The sequence below is a fragment of the Dendrobates tinctorius genome, unplaced genomic scaffold (assembly GCF_039654945.1).
Source record: "Dendrobates tinctorius isolate UK_male_01 unplaced genomic scaffold, ASM3965494v1 ptg000097l, whole genome shotgun sequence".
In the NCBI taxonomy this organism is placed as follows: Eukaryota; Metazoa; Chordata; class Amphibia; order Anura; family Dendrobatidae; genus Dendrobates; species Dendrobates tinctorius.
Genome location: NW_027361765.1, coordinates 795,027 through 813,965, shown reverse-complemented (window position 1 = coordinate 813,965; position 18,939 = coordinate 795,027). Strand labels below are relative to the sequence as shown.

At 41.0% G+C, this 18,939-nt stretch overlaps 1 protein-coding gene across 2 annotated transcripts in view; it reads left to right on the top strand.

Moving 5' to 3' along the window:
• Positions 1-860: 860 nt before the first annotated feature.
• The window catches only part of LOC141098890 (cathepsin J-like), a 35,506-nt gene continuing 17,427 nt past the window's right edge, over positions 861-18,939 (top strand). Inside the window, exons 1-5 of one of the 2 annotated variants that reach the window (XM_073586857.1) lie at positions 861-959; positions 1,152-1,255; positions 5,065-5,207; positions 12,418-12,597; positions 12,680-12,862. In XM_073586857.1, the coding sequence (XP_073442958.1) occupies positions 1,153-1,255; positions 5,065-5,207; positions 12,418-12,597; positions 12,680-12,862 (609 nt within the window). In that variant the 5' untranslated portion in view covers positions 861-959; position 1,152. Of the gene's footprint in view, positions 960-1,137; positions 1,256-5,064; positions 5,208-12,417; positions 12,598-12,679; positions 12,863-18,939 lie in introns of those variants that run through there. The other variant, XM_073586856.1, reaches the window with a different exon arrangement.

The window sequence follows — 18,939 nt, the reverse complement described above, 5'->3', positions numbered from 1 at the left end:
GGACCTGGTCCTCCACCTACATTTATAGGCCTTTTCGTAGCATTCTAGATCCTATAAAGATATATGTGTTGAATTCCTTCATCAAATATTGCCCCATCCTGTAATAATGTCCCCATCCTATAATAATCTCAAGATCCTGACTCCTTCCATTCTTAAGGTTCCCATCCTGGTTCCTTCCTATAATAATGCCCCCTATCCTGGGTGATGTCCTGTAATAATGTCCCCATCCTGTAATAATGTTTCCTATTTAGCCCCCTTCCAGTAATGATGTTTCCCATTCGGGGGCTCCTTCTTGTAATTTTGTTCCCCATCCTGGACCCTCTCTTGTAATAATGCCCCCCACATGCTACCCTTCCTGGTATAATGCCCCCCATCCTGGGTCTTTTCCTGGTATAGTGTCCCCCAAAATGGGATCCTTCCAGTAATAATGCCCAATCCTTTACTCCTACCCGTAATAATATTCCTCACTGTGGGCCACTTCCTGGTATAATGTCCCCCAACCTGGGCCCCTTCCTGGTATAATGTTCTAAATCCTGAGCCCCTTCTAGTAGTTATGTCTCTCTTCCTGGGACACTATGTAATAGCTGTAAAATAAAAGAGCCTAATACTATTCCTTGTGTTTCTATTCCTCCCCATTTTCAAGATCTCTGCATGCTGGAAAATTATTATACTCTAAGAAGTGGAAAAAATGAAACACATTTATTCCACAATGTAGAATGAATTCTTATAATAAACCAGTAAAAACGTTCAACAAAAAAAGCCTTGAAGTACAATTTGATAATCTTATCGCACTTAACTGTTTCCAGTAATCAGATTGTGACAGGCTGAAAGTGGTGGTGATATTCAGTTAAATGAATCTGATAACTTTAAATGACTTGTAAAACACACGCATAGATAAGTATATATATTGACTGGTGTGACTGGGGTATTACACTCATATGCCAGTGCACAGCTTTCAGGTTAGTGAAATATGGTACAGCAGAACCTAGTTGAATGAATATTACTAACGATAATACTTATTTCCCATTAGTTTTACTTTATCTGGCAATTAAACCATTCATGATGTATTTAAGGTCATGCTTACATTAGTATGAGAATGTATTACATGTATTAAATGCACTAGTGAGTTATACATTTATGTCATTTTTCAGAATGCATTTGAATAGAAGTTTGTGTATTTTTGCCACTTTCCTCTTCTGTACTTGGGCTTCGACCTTTTTCGATCAAGAATGGAGCACGTGGAAGACAAAATACAGTAAGTAACATGATAAAACGATATGTGAGCATAATCTATAAGTTGAGAATAATTTTGCCATATAATAAACACTGCATGAACATACTCCATAATATTATCATGGAAAGATGACCCATTAATAAATAGTAAAAAAAATACACTTATGTATAGTATTACCAACCAAATGGGTACAATTTATCTGGACCTAGAAGGCAACCTTGATGAAGGCCATTTAGCCGAAACGTGCGTTGGGGCGGGCACACTTGGGTGGACTTACTTCACAGACCAGTCTGAAGGTAATATGATGTTGTGTGAATATTTTGAGTTTACTTCCGTTTTAGCACATACCATGAGTGGTGGCTGGTTCCACAGCCTATGGTAGTGCTGTCCGGCCTTGATTAAGGGATACTGTGACTGGTAATTTTTTATATATGGGATTATGGTGTATATTTCAACTTTGTATGATACATTTGTAATTTTATGTACATTCCCATGTCCATGTACCACTGTGTGCCCTGTTGTTTTTGCCCATGTACCTCTTATGGTCATCATTGTCTCACTTCTCCCCTTTTTTCGATAATCCTGATATACTTGAACAATATTGTTTATAAATTTGCTAATTTTGTATTGGACTTCTTCGCTGTTTTTTCTACATATTTTATGTGAACATACTCCATGTACATTCTCTTTAGGTTTCCTCCAAGCCAAAGGTTTTCCAAATATATGACCAAATTATACATCCTTCATATTTATTAAATTAACATTTTTCAGAGGATAGTTAATAAACGACTGATTACTGGAGGTGCCACCACTTGACTCCCAAAGATTATAGAACTGAGGTCTGCCACCCCTCCTCACTGCAAAACTGGGGTAAGGAGCAGCCCCATAGACACTGGATGGAGAAGCAGGGCGGGTGATTGATGGCTGATCCATTCAAACTTATCCCCTACATTGCAATTTAGTGAAGAGGAGCAGGGGACACTCCCAAGCCAAGAGCATGTGCACACGATAAGTATTTGCTGCGTTTTTGTCACAATTTTTCAGCACAGATTAGTCACAAGAACTAAAGGATTTCCTAGTGTCAGCAAAGTGAATGAGATTTCTGTTCTGAAGTCTTATGCACAGGCTGCTTATTTTTTCCTTGCAGATTTGAAGCAGTTTCATATCTGCAGTATGTCCATTCTTTCAGTGTTTTTAAAGCGCTTTTCACCTATTCTAATGAATGGGGATAATGCATACAAAATTCTTGTAAAAAATGCACATATTTGATGGTGTGGCATAGCACTCGGACCAGTATTATTCTCGGGTCAGCCCAGATCTGTGACTATTTTCTCATGCTGATTCGGAGTGCAGTGTGATTGGCATTGTCGCTGGCAATAAAGGAGATGGAGAAATTACTTTTTACGTCTTTTACACACCTGTGCTATGATTCTCTCATGCAACAGGATTGGAGCATAGCGCACTGACACTCGGCTCAGACTCGCAGCAGAGTTTTATCTGAGTGCCATTAGCATAGCGCTTCTGATGCCATACACTAGTGTGACCCCGGCCTAATTTAAATAAGCAGTCTTGATACCGACTGCTTCATTCAACACCTTTACCTCTTACAATCAGAGTATAGCCACACCTTCAGTATTTGGTCAGAATTTTACCCCAGTATTTGTAATCCAAAACCAGGAGTGGAACAATCAGAGGAAAAATATAATAGAAACCCGTCACCACTTCTGTATTTATCACCCACTCCTGGTTTTGTCTTACAGATACTGAGGTAAAATACTGACCAAATACTGAACGTGTGAACATGACCTATGAGGGAAAATGGTATAATTAGAGATTAGAAAATCTTTTCAAATTCAAGTTTGCCAGCTTCACCAAGTTTTCTTGCGAGATTCGGTTTGTGGTGAATTGATTGACGGCAAATCAAATGCACTCCAAAACCTCCAATTGTTCTTAAAAGACATATATGTCACTATTCTCTTTTCCTCACCCACTAATCTTCATTGCTGTGCTGTGACACATAACTGTAAGGCATTATGGGGAAGCCAGCACATTCATAACCATTAGAGCTTGCACACATGACCCAAAAAATCGGACGAGGGTTATCCGTCCTTTTGACAGATAGCACTGAACCCCATATTATTAAGTGAGACCATGCACTTGTTCGATTGTTTCCTTGGACAGAGTGGTCTAAGGAACAAAAAAAATTACAGCATGCATGATTTGCCTCATGTGATCGGAACGTATTTGCCCATTCAAGTCCATGGGTCTGTAAAAAAAATCAGACCACACTCAGATTTGTGCGTTTCGATTTTCACAGACAGACTGAATGAAGAAGATGGAGACGTTTTTTGGATCAGCGTCTGCAAGCCCGTCTATCCATCTTCTCTGACTGATGCAGCATTCCGCAGTGTGAAAATGGACAGTATGTCCATTTTTTCTAAGAGAAACCGATTACAAATTATTTGAATTTGTCGAGTTTAGCAAAATTCTAAAACTTAAATTTGCTCATCTCTAGGTATAACCCAACTTGGATAGATTCTTACAGGGCTACCACTTTAGATCTTTCATAATACGCCTCCAAAGTAGTCCTAAATCCTAAGTTTTCATAAAGGTGATAAAGTACAGCCACCCACCTTTGTGTTAATAGGATAGGAAAAAAGCTTTACTCCCCATGCTCACTCATATAAAAGCATCACGTGCTTTTCAATACGGAATAAGGCCTTCTAGATTCAGACCTCAGCTTTCCGCCATTAGGCCGGAATCACACCAGCGTACGGCATCCGATGTAACATGAATATTTTAAAAATTGTTAGTATTTTTTATTCTTCATATTACGATCTATATAAAAATAAATAGAAATTCTGTAAATTTCATATTCATCAATGACTGTATTCTAGACTTTTGCTTGCTATTCTTTCTGGAAAGCCACCTATACAGCAGCAGCAGTAGACTGACTCAGACTCTATCTTTCATATTGATGCATCTAATGAGCATGTGCAACGGTCATTTTGAAGAGAGGGGAGAGCTGTGATATCGGCTATTGTGATTGATGGATCCTGTGCTTTCAGTTACTCACAGGGGTGTAGCCTCTCATTGTAATCCATATGTTATGATAATGAGACTCCTGGAGAGTTATCTATAGACAATCAGAAGTTTGAGCTTAAAATAGCCCTAATAGCCAGTATAAAAATTGCTAGATTTCGCACTTTTTTTTTCATAATGTAGATCATATGAAAAAAAATACCATATTTAAAAAAAAAACACATTTAACATAAAAATCTAATTTAAACAGTAGGTATTTTTTTTAATGAGACATGTCCTTTAGCTAATAGTGACCATAATACCTTTCAATTGTGATAAAACTGAGCTTTATAAAATTCTGTGGTGATGCAAGTATGGTTAGGCCAGGTACTGAGGACATAACATCCTGCCATATTACGGTTGTAAACCAGACATTTTAGGATATTTTTCAGACAAGTGAAGGCCGTATGATAATCAGAGGTAAAACACCCATTTAATAATGTATTTTTAAAAACGCCTCTGGTATCACAACTACATATTTCAAGTGTAGATTTGGAAGGGATGATGTGAAATAGTAAATAATAATTAATTAATAGTAATGACAAATATTACTGATCTAATAGTTGGAAACTTATAGGATTATGGTTCAGAAATTCAAACAAGAGGAGTGAGGTCATTTCTCAGAAGAGCTTACAATCTATAAGGTAGTTTATAAATAATACATTTTATATAAAATGAAAGTAGCACATAGTCTAAGAATAGCTGACCTTTTCTGCCAGTGACAATCATTTCCAAATATTTTATACCAGATAAAAAATATTCATCCACCAGAGAGGAGGTACGCCGGAGAAAAATCTGGGAAGACACTTGGCATAAGGTACAGGAACATAATAAGCTTGCTGACGAAGGCCGCTCCACATACTGGATGGCAATGAATCATTTTGCGGACATAGTAAGTTCATCCATATATGTGAGAAGACTGCAGTTGCCTTAAAATTTTCCACCCAATTATGATGATGGGTGAAAGTTGATTTTTAAGTTTATTTATTTAAAAAAATATATATATATGCCTTGTCCTGAGTTGATCTTCTATAATAAGTCGTTGTGCAGGATCAGGCTACATTCACACTGGTGTTAGAATTTTCATTTTGCTGTAGTACTATAGGAACAGAAAAAGGGAACTTCTGCAAAAACGCATCCATCCTATGAGAAAAACAAAAGGCACCAGACTATAATAGGTTTTGGTTGGTTTCTGTTTGGGTGGCCGCCTTTTTAACGAAAAATAGTGCAGCACCATGCGTCCACCAATAAAAATTACGGAACCTGTGCGGAAGCTTCCTACACAGGTGTGATCGGAGCCTTAGAAAACAAAGCTGCCTCTATGTCCCCCATACTGCACCCCTGAATACAGATATGCCCCACACTGTTAATATATAATTTGCGCCAATGTGCAATACACCATTCAAAATATAGATTGATAAGCCAGCATTGTGTCCTCCATTAACTATAATTAGCCACTTTTCCCCTGACTAATAAAATTGTAAATGAATTAAGCACTGTGACTCTCACCCCTAATTCATTGCAATTTCATGTCCTCTATCTCACTCACTATTACATGCCTTCTTCCCTCCAATTCGATGTTACTTCATGCCCTCCACCAATTAATTTCAATTACATAATCCCTCATTTCCCATCCCAATTAATTGCAATTCCATATCCTTTCTCCCCACTAATTAATTTCAATTCCCTGTCTTCTTGCTCCCTCCTCCAAGTCATTTCAATTCTATGTTCTCATACCCAATTTATTGCAATTTCATGTCCTCCCTAACCCCAATTCATTGCAGTTCAATGACCCACCAATTCATTAGATTCATTCATGTCCTCTCTCTCACTTCTCGATCATTACAATTCCATGTCTCTGCCCCACGTCTCTCGGAATTCAATATCCTCTCTTTCACTTCTCCATCGAGTTTATTAAAATTCCATGTTGTCTTTCCAACCCTTCCTCAATTCATTGCATTGACATGTCCTCTCTCCTACCCCAAATTAACTTTAATTACATGTCCTCTCTCCCAGCGCCATCCCACTCATATCATGGGAATCACTTACCCCTCCAGACGATCTCTGCAACACCTTTTTATCTTTTCCCTTCTCAGTGGTGCCCACTGCCAATGACTATGATGAGGGTAATCTAGCCATGGGCCCCCCAGAACCTCAGACACTAGGTGCTAGCCCAGATAGCTGCAAACCCATGCTGTCCTCTCTCTTACTTCCTCCCCTGCCCAGGAGCTGTGGTATGAACAGACCATGTCCCTGTACGGTCAGACACAGCCATTACACAGTACACAGCAGGGGCACATTTATAAGATTATCTCAGCACAGGAACATTTTTTTAAACACATCCAAATGTGGAACTTATTATTATTCCAGGATCTATTGGTTAAAATGAACGCTGCTCTTGCGATAACACTTAAAAGGGTGAAAGTGTAAGGTGAAAGGGGATTTTGTATCTTTTGTAAATAAATCACAGTCGTTATTTAACATTCTATAACTGTAATATACTTATGTTTTGCTCCAATTCCCTACTATATTCAAGATCTCTGTTTTCTTTTAGTGAATGGAAACATTCTCTATAAAAGGAAAATCTGAGAAACAATTGATGGGGTTCTACCTATGGTTCACAGGTTTTAAGCACATAGATGTAACGCAGACTGTTTCAATTCACTGACTTTAACCCCTTAACCCCCGGAGGTATTTTCATTTTTGCGTTTTCATTTTTCACTCCCGTTCTTCACAGAGCCATAACTTTTTTATTTTTCCATCCATATGGCCATGTGAGGGCTTGTCTTCATATTTTTTGCGGGATGAGTTCTACTTTTCAGCGACACCATTGGTTTTACCATGTAGTTTACTAGAAAATGGGAAAAAAAATCCAAGTGCGGTGAAATTGCAATAAAAGTGCAATCCCACAGTTGTTTTTTGTTTGTTTTTTTTACTAGGTTCATTAAATGCCAAAACTGACCTGCTATTATGATTCTCCAGATCATTACGAGTTCATAGACAAATTGCGTTATTTTCTGATACCCATAGCGTGTCCATTTTTCATGATCTCTGGTTGGGTAAGGGCTTATTGTTTGCGTGCCGAGCTGACATTTTTAACCCCTTCCTGACATCCGACGGTATATCCCGTCCATGGGACCTGGGCCCCTATGCCCATGGACGGGATAGTACGTCGGGCGCGATCAGCGGCGCCCACGTGGTGAGCGCCACTGATCGCGGTTGGGTGTCAGCTGATTATCACAGCTGACACCTGGCACAATGTGTCAGGGGCGGTCACGGACCGCCCCCGACACGTTAACCCCTTGCACACCGCGATCAAACATGATCGCGGTGTACCGGGAGTTAAAGGGAAGCATCGGCAGGGAGGGGGCTCCCTCCGTGCTTCCCTGAGCCCCCCACGGCAGCGCAATGTGCAGCGCTGCTGCGGGGGACTCCTTTCCTCCAGGCCCCCGAATCCAAGATGGCGACAGGGGCCTTCGGGGGCCTGAGGAAGCTGGCTTCCTCAGTGCCTGCAAAGCGCAGGCATGAGGAAGCCTTCTGCAGTGCCTGTGTCAGATCGCTGATCTGTCACAGTGATCTGTGATGTGATAGATCAGCGATCTGTCACAGGACAGTGATGTCCCACCTGGGACTATTTAATAAAGTAAAAAAAAATAAAAAAAAGTGTAAAAATAATTTTAAAAAAATCGCCAAATAAATTAGAAAAAAAAAAAAAAATATTCCCCCAATAAATCCATTTTTTGGAAATAATAAAAAAAAAAACAATAAAAGTGCACATATTAGGTATCGCCACATCCGTAATGACCCGCCCTATAAAACTGTCCCATTAGTTAACCCCTTTAGCGAACCCCTTAAAAAATAAAAATAAAAAAACGAAGCAAAAAATAATGATTTATTATCATACTGCCAAACAAAAAGTGTAATAACGCGCGATCAAAAAGACGCATATAAATATCCATGGTACCGCTGAAAACGTCATCTTATCCCGCAAAAAACGAGCCACCACACAGCATCATCAGCGAAAAAATAAAAAAGTTATAGCTCGTAGAATAAAGCAATGCAAAAATAATTATTTTTTATATAAAATAGTTTTCATTGCATAAAACCGACAAAAACATAAAAAAACGACCTAAATGAGGTATCGCTGTAACCGTACTGACCCGAAGAATAAAACCGCTTTATCAATTTTACCGCACGCGGAACGGTGTAAACGCACCCCCCCAAAAGAAATTAATGAAACGCTGGTTTTTCTTCATTCTGCATCCCAAAAATCGGAATAAAAAGCGATCAAAAAATTTCACGTGCCCAAAAATGGTACCAATAAAAACGTCAACTTGTCCCGCAAAAAATAAGACCTCACATGACCCGGTGTGTCAAAATACGGAAAAATTATAGCTCTCAATATGTGGTGATGCAAAAACTATTTTTACAATAAAAAGCGTCTTTTAGCGTGCGACAGCTGCCAAAAATAAAAACCGCCATAAATAGTAAATCAAACCCCCCGTTATCACCCCCTTAGTTAGGGAAAAATAATAAAATAAAAAAAATGTATTTATTTCCATTTTTCCATTAGGGTTAGGGCTAGGGTTAGGGCTAGGGGTGTGTTGGGGTAGGGTTAGGGCTAGGGTTAGGGTTAGGGCTAGGGTTAGGGTTAGGGCTAGGGTTAGGGTTAGGGCTAGGGGCATGTTGGGGTTCGGGTTGGAGTTAGAATTGGGGGTTTCCACTGTTTGGGCACATCAGGGGCTCTCCAAATGCAACATGGCGTCTGATCTCAATTCCAGCCAATTCTGAGTTGAAAAAGTCAAATGGTGCTCCTTCCCTTCCAAGCTCTGCCATGCGCCCAAACAGTGTTTTACCCCCACATGTAGGGTATCAGCCTACTCAGGACAAATTGCAAAACAATTTTTGGGGTCCAATTTCTCCTGTTACCCTTAGAAAAATAAAAAATTGGGGGAAAAATATCATTTTTGTGGAAAAAAATGATTTTTTTATTTTCACGTCCGAGTGTTATAAACTTCTGTGAAGCACTTGGGGGTTCAAAGTGCTCACCGCACATCTAGATAAGTTCCGTGGGGGGTCTAGTGTCCAAAATGGGGTCACTTGTGGGGAGTTTCAATAGTTTAGGTACATCAGGGGCTCTCCAAATGCACATGACACCCGCAGACCATTCCATCAAAGTCTGCATTCCAAAATGTCACTACTTCCCTTCCGAGCCCCGACGTGTGCCCATACAGTAGTTTTCTCCCACATATGGGGTATCAGCATACTCAGGACAAATTGGACAACAACTTTTAAGGTCCAATTTCTCCTGGTACCCTTGGGAAAATAAAAAAATGGTGACTAAAAGATCATGTTTGTGGAAAAAATACGAATTTTTTATTTTCACGCCCGGGCGTTATAAACTTCTGTGAAGCACTGGGGGGTTCAAAGTGCTCACCACACATCTAGATAAGTTCCTTGGGGGGTCTAGTTTACAAAATGGTGTCATTTGTGGGGGGTTTCCACTGTTTAGGTACATTAGGGGCTCTCCAAAGGCAACATGACACCCGCAGACCATTCCATCAAAGTCTGCATTCCAAAACGTCACTACTTCCCTTCCGAGCCCCGACGTGTGCCCATACAGTAGTTTTCTCCCACATATGGGGTATCAGCATACTCAGGACAAATTGGACAACAACTTTTGGGGTCCAATTTCTCCTGGTACCCTTGGGAAAATAAAAAAATGGTGACTAAAAGATCATGTTTGTGGAAAAAATACGAATTTTTTATTTTCACGCCCGGGCGTTATAAACTTCTGTGAAGCACTGGGGGGGTCAAAGTGCTCACCACACATCTAGATAAGTTCCTTAGGGGGTCTAGTTTCCAAAATGGTGTCATTTGTGGGGGGTTTCCACTGTTTTGGTACATCAGGAGTTTTCCAAACGCGACATGGTGTCCGATCTCAATTCCAGCCAAAAACGTCAAATGGCGCTGCCATGCGCCCAAATAGTGGTTTACCCCCACATGTGGGGTATCAGCGTACTCAGGACAAATTGCACAATAACTTTTAGGGTCCTGTTACCCTTGGAAAAATAAGAATTGAGGGTGAAAAGATCATTTTTGTGGAAAAAATATGATTTTTTAATTGTATGGCTTTATGTTATAAACTTCTGTGAAGCCCATGGGGGTTCAAAGTTCTCACCACACATCTAGATAAGTTCCTTAGGGGGTCTAGTTTCCAAAATGGTGTCATTTGTGGGGGGTTTCCACTGTTTTGGTACATCAGGGGTTTTCCAAACGCGACATGGTGTCCGATCTCAATTCCAGCCAAAAACGTCAAATGGCGCTGCTTCCCTTCCGAGCTCTGCCATGCGCCCAAATAGTGGTTTACCCCCACATGTGGGGTATCAGCGTACTCAGGACAAATTGCACAATAACTTTTAGGGTCCTGTTACCCTTGGGAAAATAAAAATTGGGGTGAAAAGATCATTTTTGTGGAAAAAATATCATTTTTTAATTGTACCGCTGTACGTTATAAACTTTTGTAAAGCCCTTGTGGGTTCAAAGTTCTCACCACATATCTAGATAAGTTCCTTGGGGGGTCTAGTTTCCAAAATGGGGTCACTTGTAGGGGGTTTCCACTGTTTAGGTACATCAGGGACTCTCCAAACGTGACATGGCGTCCAATCTGAATTCCAGCCAATTTTGCATTGAAAAAGTCAAACGGCGCTCCTTCCATTCTGAGCTCTGCCATGCGCCGAAAGAGTCGTTCCCCCCCACATATCAGGTATCCGCGTACTCAGGACAAATTGCACAATAACTTTTGTAGTCCAATTTCTCCTGTTACCCTTGGTAAAATAAAAAAAATTGAACCTGAATTAATTTTTTTATGAAAAAAAGTTAGATGTTCATTTTTTTTTAAATATTCAAAAAAATTCCTGTGACGCACCTAAAGGGTTAATAAACTTCTTGAATGTGGTTTTGAGCACCTTAAGGGGTGCAGTTTTTAGAATGGTGTCACTTTTGGGTATTTTCTATCATATAGACCCCTCAAAGTGGCTTCAAATGTGATGTGGTCATAAAAATAAAATGGTGTTGTAAAAATGAGAAATCGCTGGTCAACTTTTAACCCTTATAACTTCCTAACAAAAAAAAATTTTGGTTCCAAAATTGTGCTGATGTAAAGTAAACATGTGGGAAATGTTAGTTATCAAGTTTTTTGTGTGCTGTATCTCTGTGATTTAAGGGCATAAAAATTCAAAGTTGGAAAATTGCGAAATTCTCAAAATTTTCGCCAAATTTCCGTTTTTCTCACAAATAAACGCAAGTTATTTGAATGAAATTTTACCACTAACATGAAGTACAATATGTCACGAGAAAACAATGTCAGAATCACCGGGATCCATGGAAGCGTTCCAGAGTTATGACCTCATAAAGGTACAGTGGTCAGAATTGTAAAAATTGGCCCGGTCATGAACGTGCAAACCACCCTTGGGGGTGAAGGGGTTAATGATACCATTTTGGGGCAGACACGATCTTTTGATCGCCCGTTATTGCATTTTAATGCAATGTCGCGGCGGCCAAAAAAAAGCAATTCTGGCTTTTTCTCTTTTTTTCTCGCTACGTCGTTTAGCGATCAGGTTAATCTTTTTTTATTGACAGATTGGGCAATTCTGAACCTGGCAATACCAAATATATGTATGTTTGATTTTTTTTAATGTTTTATTTTGAATGGGGCGAAAGGGGGGTGATTTGAACTTTTAATATTTTTATTTTTTTAATATTTTTAGCTTACTTTTGGCATGCTTCAATAGTCTCCATGGGAGATTAGAAGCTGCCATAGCCCTATCGGCTCACCTACATATACGTGATGTTCCCATCACCTATATGTAGCTGAATTACTTACTTGATATGAGCGCCGATCACTAATTCGACCTGCAGCTGTTCCAGGCACTTGTTAGCTGTTCAAAAGAGGTGACATGTGTCAGGAAAGATATGGGCTTACCGCCAGAGTCCACATCGAAGGAAGGAGTCCGATATCTGCGTAAATGTTCGCCCGATGTTGGAAAGGGTTTAAAGAGTCAACTATGCATGTTTGTAATTGGTTTCTAAATGTATACTAGTCATCTGAAGAAGTCAAGAGGAAGAGCTGCTTAAAGACAAATGGGCCTGAAACTCAGGCTCCTACTTTCTCCTACGGATTAAAAGAAGGTCTACCTGATCATGTTGACTGGAGAGAGTCCAAATGTGTAACACCTGCTAAGAATCAAGGGTTGTGTGGATCCTGTTGGGCTTTTGCAACAGTAGGTGTTCTTTATTTATTTTCAATATTTTTGTCACATACATGGAATAGTTAGAGTTACAAGAATGTCTCTGTCATATTAGGTGGGTGTGGTTGAATCCCGATTATGCATAAAGAACCATAACCTGATGACCCTGAGTGAGCAACAGCTGGTGGACTGTGATAGTACTGATAGTGCATGTTGTGGAGGGCTCCCAATTCACGCATTAACGTATGCAACACACACCGGACTCATGAAATCTCAAGACTATGAATATGAAGGAAAGGTACATCTTTTTATTTTCATTCTTTTAATTCTTAATTCTTCCAAGGCAGCTAAATAAAGTGTAACCTTCTAACATAAACTTGTCAATCAGTCTAGTCTTGACATTATGGGTTAGCTGCAAGCAGAACAATGGACCATTTATACCTATAGTGGGTATGGAAAGTATTCAGACCCCTTTAAATTTTTCACTCTTTGTTTCATTACAGCCTTTTGGTAAATTCAAAAAAGTTTACTTTTTTCTCATTAATGTACACTCTGCACCCCATCTTGACTGGAAAAACAGAAATGCAGAAATTTTTGCAAATTTATTAAAAAGGAAAAACTGAAATATCACATGGTTATACGTATTCAGACCCTTTGCTCAGTATTAAGTAGAAGCACCCTTTTGAGCTAGTACAGCCATGAGTCTTCTTGGGAATGATGCCACAAGTTTTTCACACGTGGATTTGGGGATCCTCTGCCTTTCTTCCTGGCAGATCCTCTCCAGTTCCGTCAGGTTAGATGGTGAACATTGGTGGACAGCCATTTTCAGGTCTCTCCAGAGATGCTCATTTGGGTTTAAGTTAGGGCTCTGGCTGGGCCACTCAAGAATGGTCACAGAGTTGTTCTGAAGCCACCCCTTTGTTATTTTAGCTATGTGCTTAGGGTCGTTGTCTTGTTGGAAGGTGAACTTTCGGCCAAGTCTGAGGTCCAGAGCACTCTGGAAGAGGTTTTCATCCAGGATATCTCTGTACTTGGCCACATTCATGTTTCCTTCAATTGCAACCAGTCGTATTGTCCCTGCAGTCCCTGCAGCTGAAAAACATCCCCATAGCATGATGCTGCCACCACCATGTTTCACTGTTGGGATTGTATTGGGCAGGTGATGAGCAGTGCTTGGTTTTCTCCACACATACTGCTTAGACTTATTACCAAAAAGTTCTATCTTCATCTTGTCAGACCAGAAAATCTTATTTCTTATAGTCTGAGAGTCCTTCGTGTGTTTTTTAGCAAACTCTATGTGGGCTTTCATATGTATTGCACTGAGGAGAGACTTCTATCAGGCCAGTCTGCCATAGAGGTACAACTTGTGGAGGGCTGCAGTGATAGTTGACTTTGTGGAACTTTCTCCCATCTAACTTCTGCATCTCTGGAGCTCAGCCACAGTGATCTTGGGTTTCTTCTTCATCTCTCTCACAAAGGCTCTTCTCCCACAATTGCGTAGTTTGGCTGGACGGCCAGGTCTAAGAAGACTTCTGGTGGTCCAAAACTTCTTCCATTTAAGGACTTTGGAGGCCACTGTGCTCTTAGGAACCTTGAGTATTGCAGAAATTCTCTTGTAACCTTGGCCAGATCTGTGCCTTGCCACATTTCTGACTCTGAGCTCCTTGGTCAGTTCCTTTGACCTCCTGATTCTCATTTGGTCTGACATGCACTGTGAGCTGTGAGGTCTTATATAGACAAGTGTGTGCCTTTACAAATCAAGTCCTCTCATTTTTATTAAACACAGCTGGACTCCAATGAAGGAGTAAAACCATCTGAAGGAGGATCGCAAGGAAATGGACAGCATGTGACTTAAAAATGAGTGTCTGAGAAAAGGGTCTGAATACTTATGACCATGTGATAGTTCAGTTTTTCTTTTTTAAAAATTCTGCAAAAATGTCTACATTTCTGTTTTTTTCAGTCAAGATGGGGTGCAGAGTGTACATTAATGAGAAAAAAATGAACTTTTTTGAATTTACCAAATGGATGCAATGAAACAAAAAGTGAAAAATTTAAAGGGGCCTGAGTACTTTCCGCACCCATTGTATGTCTAAACAAAATAATAATCACGGCACTCCTGTAGATGATGCCCAAGTAGAATTCTATCCCATGTAAATCTTGTAGAAAACTTGGCATTCAGGTAAGTGTTGTAAGACAATAATTTTATTGTGTGCAGGCAATCCAAAAATAAAGATGTTTGGGTCATATAATGACCTTCATCAGTCAGACAGATTACAATGTGCACAAGGATACAGTCAATAAGGAATGCTCTGGATAAACGTGTCTTTAAAGGCTGTATTCACCCTCTTTAACATAAACATGGTCTTGTGTTGTGAGTTCATTTTCCCCTTCACCATTGAGGTCTGATGAACTCCCTCTTCTGGTGAAGGAAGGTAGTGAGGCTGATTACAAAGCACCTGAGCAGAATGATGATGACTGGGTGACTGGGATTGCTGACTGGATATAAGGCAGTCGACGCCCTTCTGCCTTGCGGGTGATTACGCTGAGGGATTCTTGGAGACCAGTCTGATTCCTGCTCCTCAAAAGCTAAGTTTTCTGCTCTCCTTTTTTGCATTTGTGTTTTGGTTTTGTTTTGCCTTGTTTTTCTGGATTTCTGCCTTTCCCTGCTGGGTTAGCTGAATTCCTTTTTGCTCTGTCTTCAGATAATACCTGAGTACTGATATAGTCTTTTTGAAGCCTAGCGTCTTCAGGGCTTTTTTCCCTATCAGTCTGTTGGCTCTTGTTTTTGAGAGGGTTTTGGTGGATTGCAGACAGCAGCTTTTCTATTCTGTCCTATTTAGTTAGCTTGGGGCCCCATCATTTGCTCAGCCTATCTTTCTATCTGTGTGAGTGTTTTTTCATCTTGCTTCACCGTCATTATATGTTGGGGGCTGCCTATTGCTTTGGGGTCTGCTCTGGGGCAGTTTAGATTTCCTTTTCTGTCTTTAGGCTATGTAGTTCTCCGGCTGTGATCGAGGGGTCTAGGGCACTGTAGGAACCCCCCATGGCTACTGCTAGTTGTTGTTGTTAGGTTCAGGGGTCTGCAATCCGATAGCTGCCAACTTCTCTGGTTTTCTGGACTTAGCTAGTATTTCTGTTTTTGCCTCCTACGGTGACTCATTCATAACAGAATCACCCGCCATACCGCAGATCCTAGGGTACTCAATAGCAGGAAAGAATTGTAAAAAAAAAAAAAGTGTGTATATTTTTTCCTCTATATCTCTGAGGCCGTAGGGGGAATTTTTTTTTCTCTCAATGGAGAGAAAGCAATTGTCTGATCGTGTGGAGCAGCTCGCTGCGGAAGTGCAGGGAATTTCCGCCTACCTTGCTCATTCACATGCTGCTGAACCAAAGATCCCTACTCCTGATGTGTTTTTTAGGGATCGGTCTAAATTTTTGAATTTCAAAAATAATTGTAAATTATTTTTTGCCTTGAAGCCTAACTCGTCAGGGAGCTCCGCGCAGCAGTTTAAAATTGTCATCTCTCTGCTGCGTGGCGATCCCCAGGATTGGGCGTTTTCTTTGAAACCAGATGATCCTATTCTGACTAATGTGAACGCATTTTTTCAAGCCTTGGGGTTGTTGTATGACGAACCTAATGCTATTGATCAGGCTGAAAAGACCCTGTTGGCATTGAGCCAGGGTCGAGATTCTGCAGAATTGTACTGTCAAAAATTCCGAAAGTGGGCGGTCCTTACTACCTGGAATGATAATGCCTTGGCTGCTCTCTTTCGGAAGGGTTTGTCAGAAGCCGTAAAAGATACTATGGTGGGATTTCCTGTTCCCTCTGGTCTTGACGATTCTATGTCATTAGCCATACAGGTTGATTGGCATTTGCGTGAATGCAGGACTGCACGGGAGGTGTTTCCACCTGTTGAACAAGTGTCTGAACCTATGTAATGTGATAGAGTTTTGTCCAGGGAGCAACGTCAGGAGTTCAGAAGGCGTAATAAGCTGTTTTTTTTTTGTGGAGATGCCTCGCATATTATTTCTGTCTGCCCTAAACGAGAGAAACATTTTGCACATACGTTTTCTGTGGGTGGTGTTCAACCTAAGTTTCTTCTGGCAATTACTCTGATCTGCTCCCTGTCCACATTTTCCGCCAAGGCTTTTGTGGATTCGAGAGCAGCCCTGCATCTAATGGACTTGGATTTTGCTAAACGTTGTGGATTTCCGATGACACCTCTGCGGACGCCTATCCCTTTGAGGGGGATTGATGCTACTCCTTTGGCAAAAAATAAACCTCAGTTTTGGACCCAGGTGGTAATGCGGGTCGCCCCAGACCATCAAAAAAATTGCAGATTTTTGGTGTTGCATAATTTGCATGATACCATTGTTCGGGGGTTTCCCTGGTTGCAAATTCATAATCCAGTTTTGGATTGGAAATCTGTGTCTGTGGTGAGTTGGGGTTGTTGGTGTGCCCTTAGTGAGGCTCCAGTTTTTTCCACCTCTCCTCAGTCGCATGATGTTCCTGACTATTTGGCGGATTTTTATGATGTATTTAGTGAGAATGAGTCTGCGTCTTTGCCTCTTCATAGGAGTTATGACTGTGCAATTGAACTGAGCCCGGGGTGTAAATTTCCCAAGGGTCGGCTCTTCAATTTATCCGTACCCGAGCACGAGGCTATGCGATCCTATATTAAGGAGGCGTTGGAGAAGGGTCTTATTAGACCATCCTCTTCACCCTTAGGTGCCGGGTTTTTTTTCGTGGCCAAAAAGGATGGTTCATTAACGCCTTGTATTGATTATCGTGTCCTCAACAAAATTACTATTAAATATCAGTATCCCTGATTTCGGATCTATTCTCCAGAGTTAAAGGTGCTTGCTGGTTTACCAAGCTTGACCTCAGGGGGGCGTATAATCTTATCCGCATTAAGCATGGGGATGAATGGAAGACGGCATTTAATACTCTGGAGGGACATTTTGAGTACCTGGTGATGCCTTTTGGGCTCACTAATGCCCCTTCTGTCTTCCAGTGCTTCATGAACGACATTTTCCGAGATTTTGTGGATAAATTTTTGATTATCTATCTGGATGATATTTTGATTTTCTCCAAGGATTGGGATTCTCATGTGGAAAATGTTCGGACTGTGTTCCGGATCTTGAGGGAGAATTCCCTGTATGTCAAATGATCGAAATGCCTTTTTGGGGTACAGAGGATTTCATTTTTGGGATTTATTTTGTCTCCGTCAACTATTGAAATGGACCCGGCCAAGGTACAGGCCATTTATGATTGGGTTCAGCCCACTTCTTTGTAGGCCCTCCAGAAGTTTTTGGGTTTTGCTAATTTTTATCGGAAATTTATAGCAAAATTTTCTAGTATTGCCAAGCCATTGACTGATCTGACTAAAAAGGGTGCTGATGTGTTGAATTGGTCTCCGGAGGCTGTTTCTTCCTTTCAGGAGCTGAAGCGAAGATTCACTTCTGCCCCGGTTTTGCGGCAACCTGATGTCTCACTCCCGTTCCAGGTAGAGGTGGACGCTTCTGAGATTGGTGCAGGAGCTGTTTTGTCCCAAAAGGATCCTGTAACATCTAAAATGAATCCCTGTGCTTTCTTTTCCCGAAAGTTCTCTCCATCTGAACGTAACTATGATGTGGGGAATCGGGAACTGTTAGCCATGAAATGGGCATTTGAGGAGTGGAGACATTGGTTGGAGGGAGCTAAACACCAAGTCGTGGTCCTCACTGACCACAAGAATTTGATTTACCTGGAGTCGGCCAAACGCTTGAACCCTAGACAGGCTAGGTGGGCCTTGTTTTTTACACGTTTTGATTTTGTGGTCTCTTTTCTTCCTGGCACTAAGAATGACAAGGCAGACGCCCTCTCTTGGAGCTTCTTTGCTGATTCTCCTGTGGTGACCAAGCCTGCTACCATCTTAGGCGAAGGGGTAGTTCTTTCTGCCATCTCGCCCGATTTGAGACGTGCTCTGGAAGAGTTCCAGGAGGACAAACCTGAGAGTTGTCCCAGTGGAAAGTTGTATGTTCCTGACCAGTGGAAGAAGAGAGTGATGTCTGAGGTTCAATGGTCTGCATTGGCTGGTCATCCAGGTATTTTTGGTACTAGAGATCTGGTGAGTCGGTCATTTTGGTGGCCCGCCTTGTCTCGTGATGTCAGGAATTTTGTGCAGTCCTGTGGGACTTGCTCCCGGTCTAAACCTTGTTCTCGCTCTAGTGGGTTGTTGATGCCTTTGCCGGTCCCCAGGAGGCCATGGACCCATATTTCAATGGATTTCATCTCTGATATGCCTGTCTCTCAGAGAATGACTGTTATTTGGGTGATTTGTGATAGGTTCTCTAAGATGGTTCATCTTGTACCACTCCCTAAGTTGCCATCTT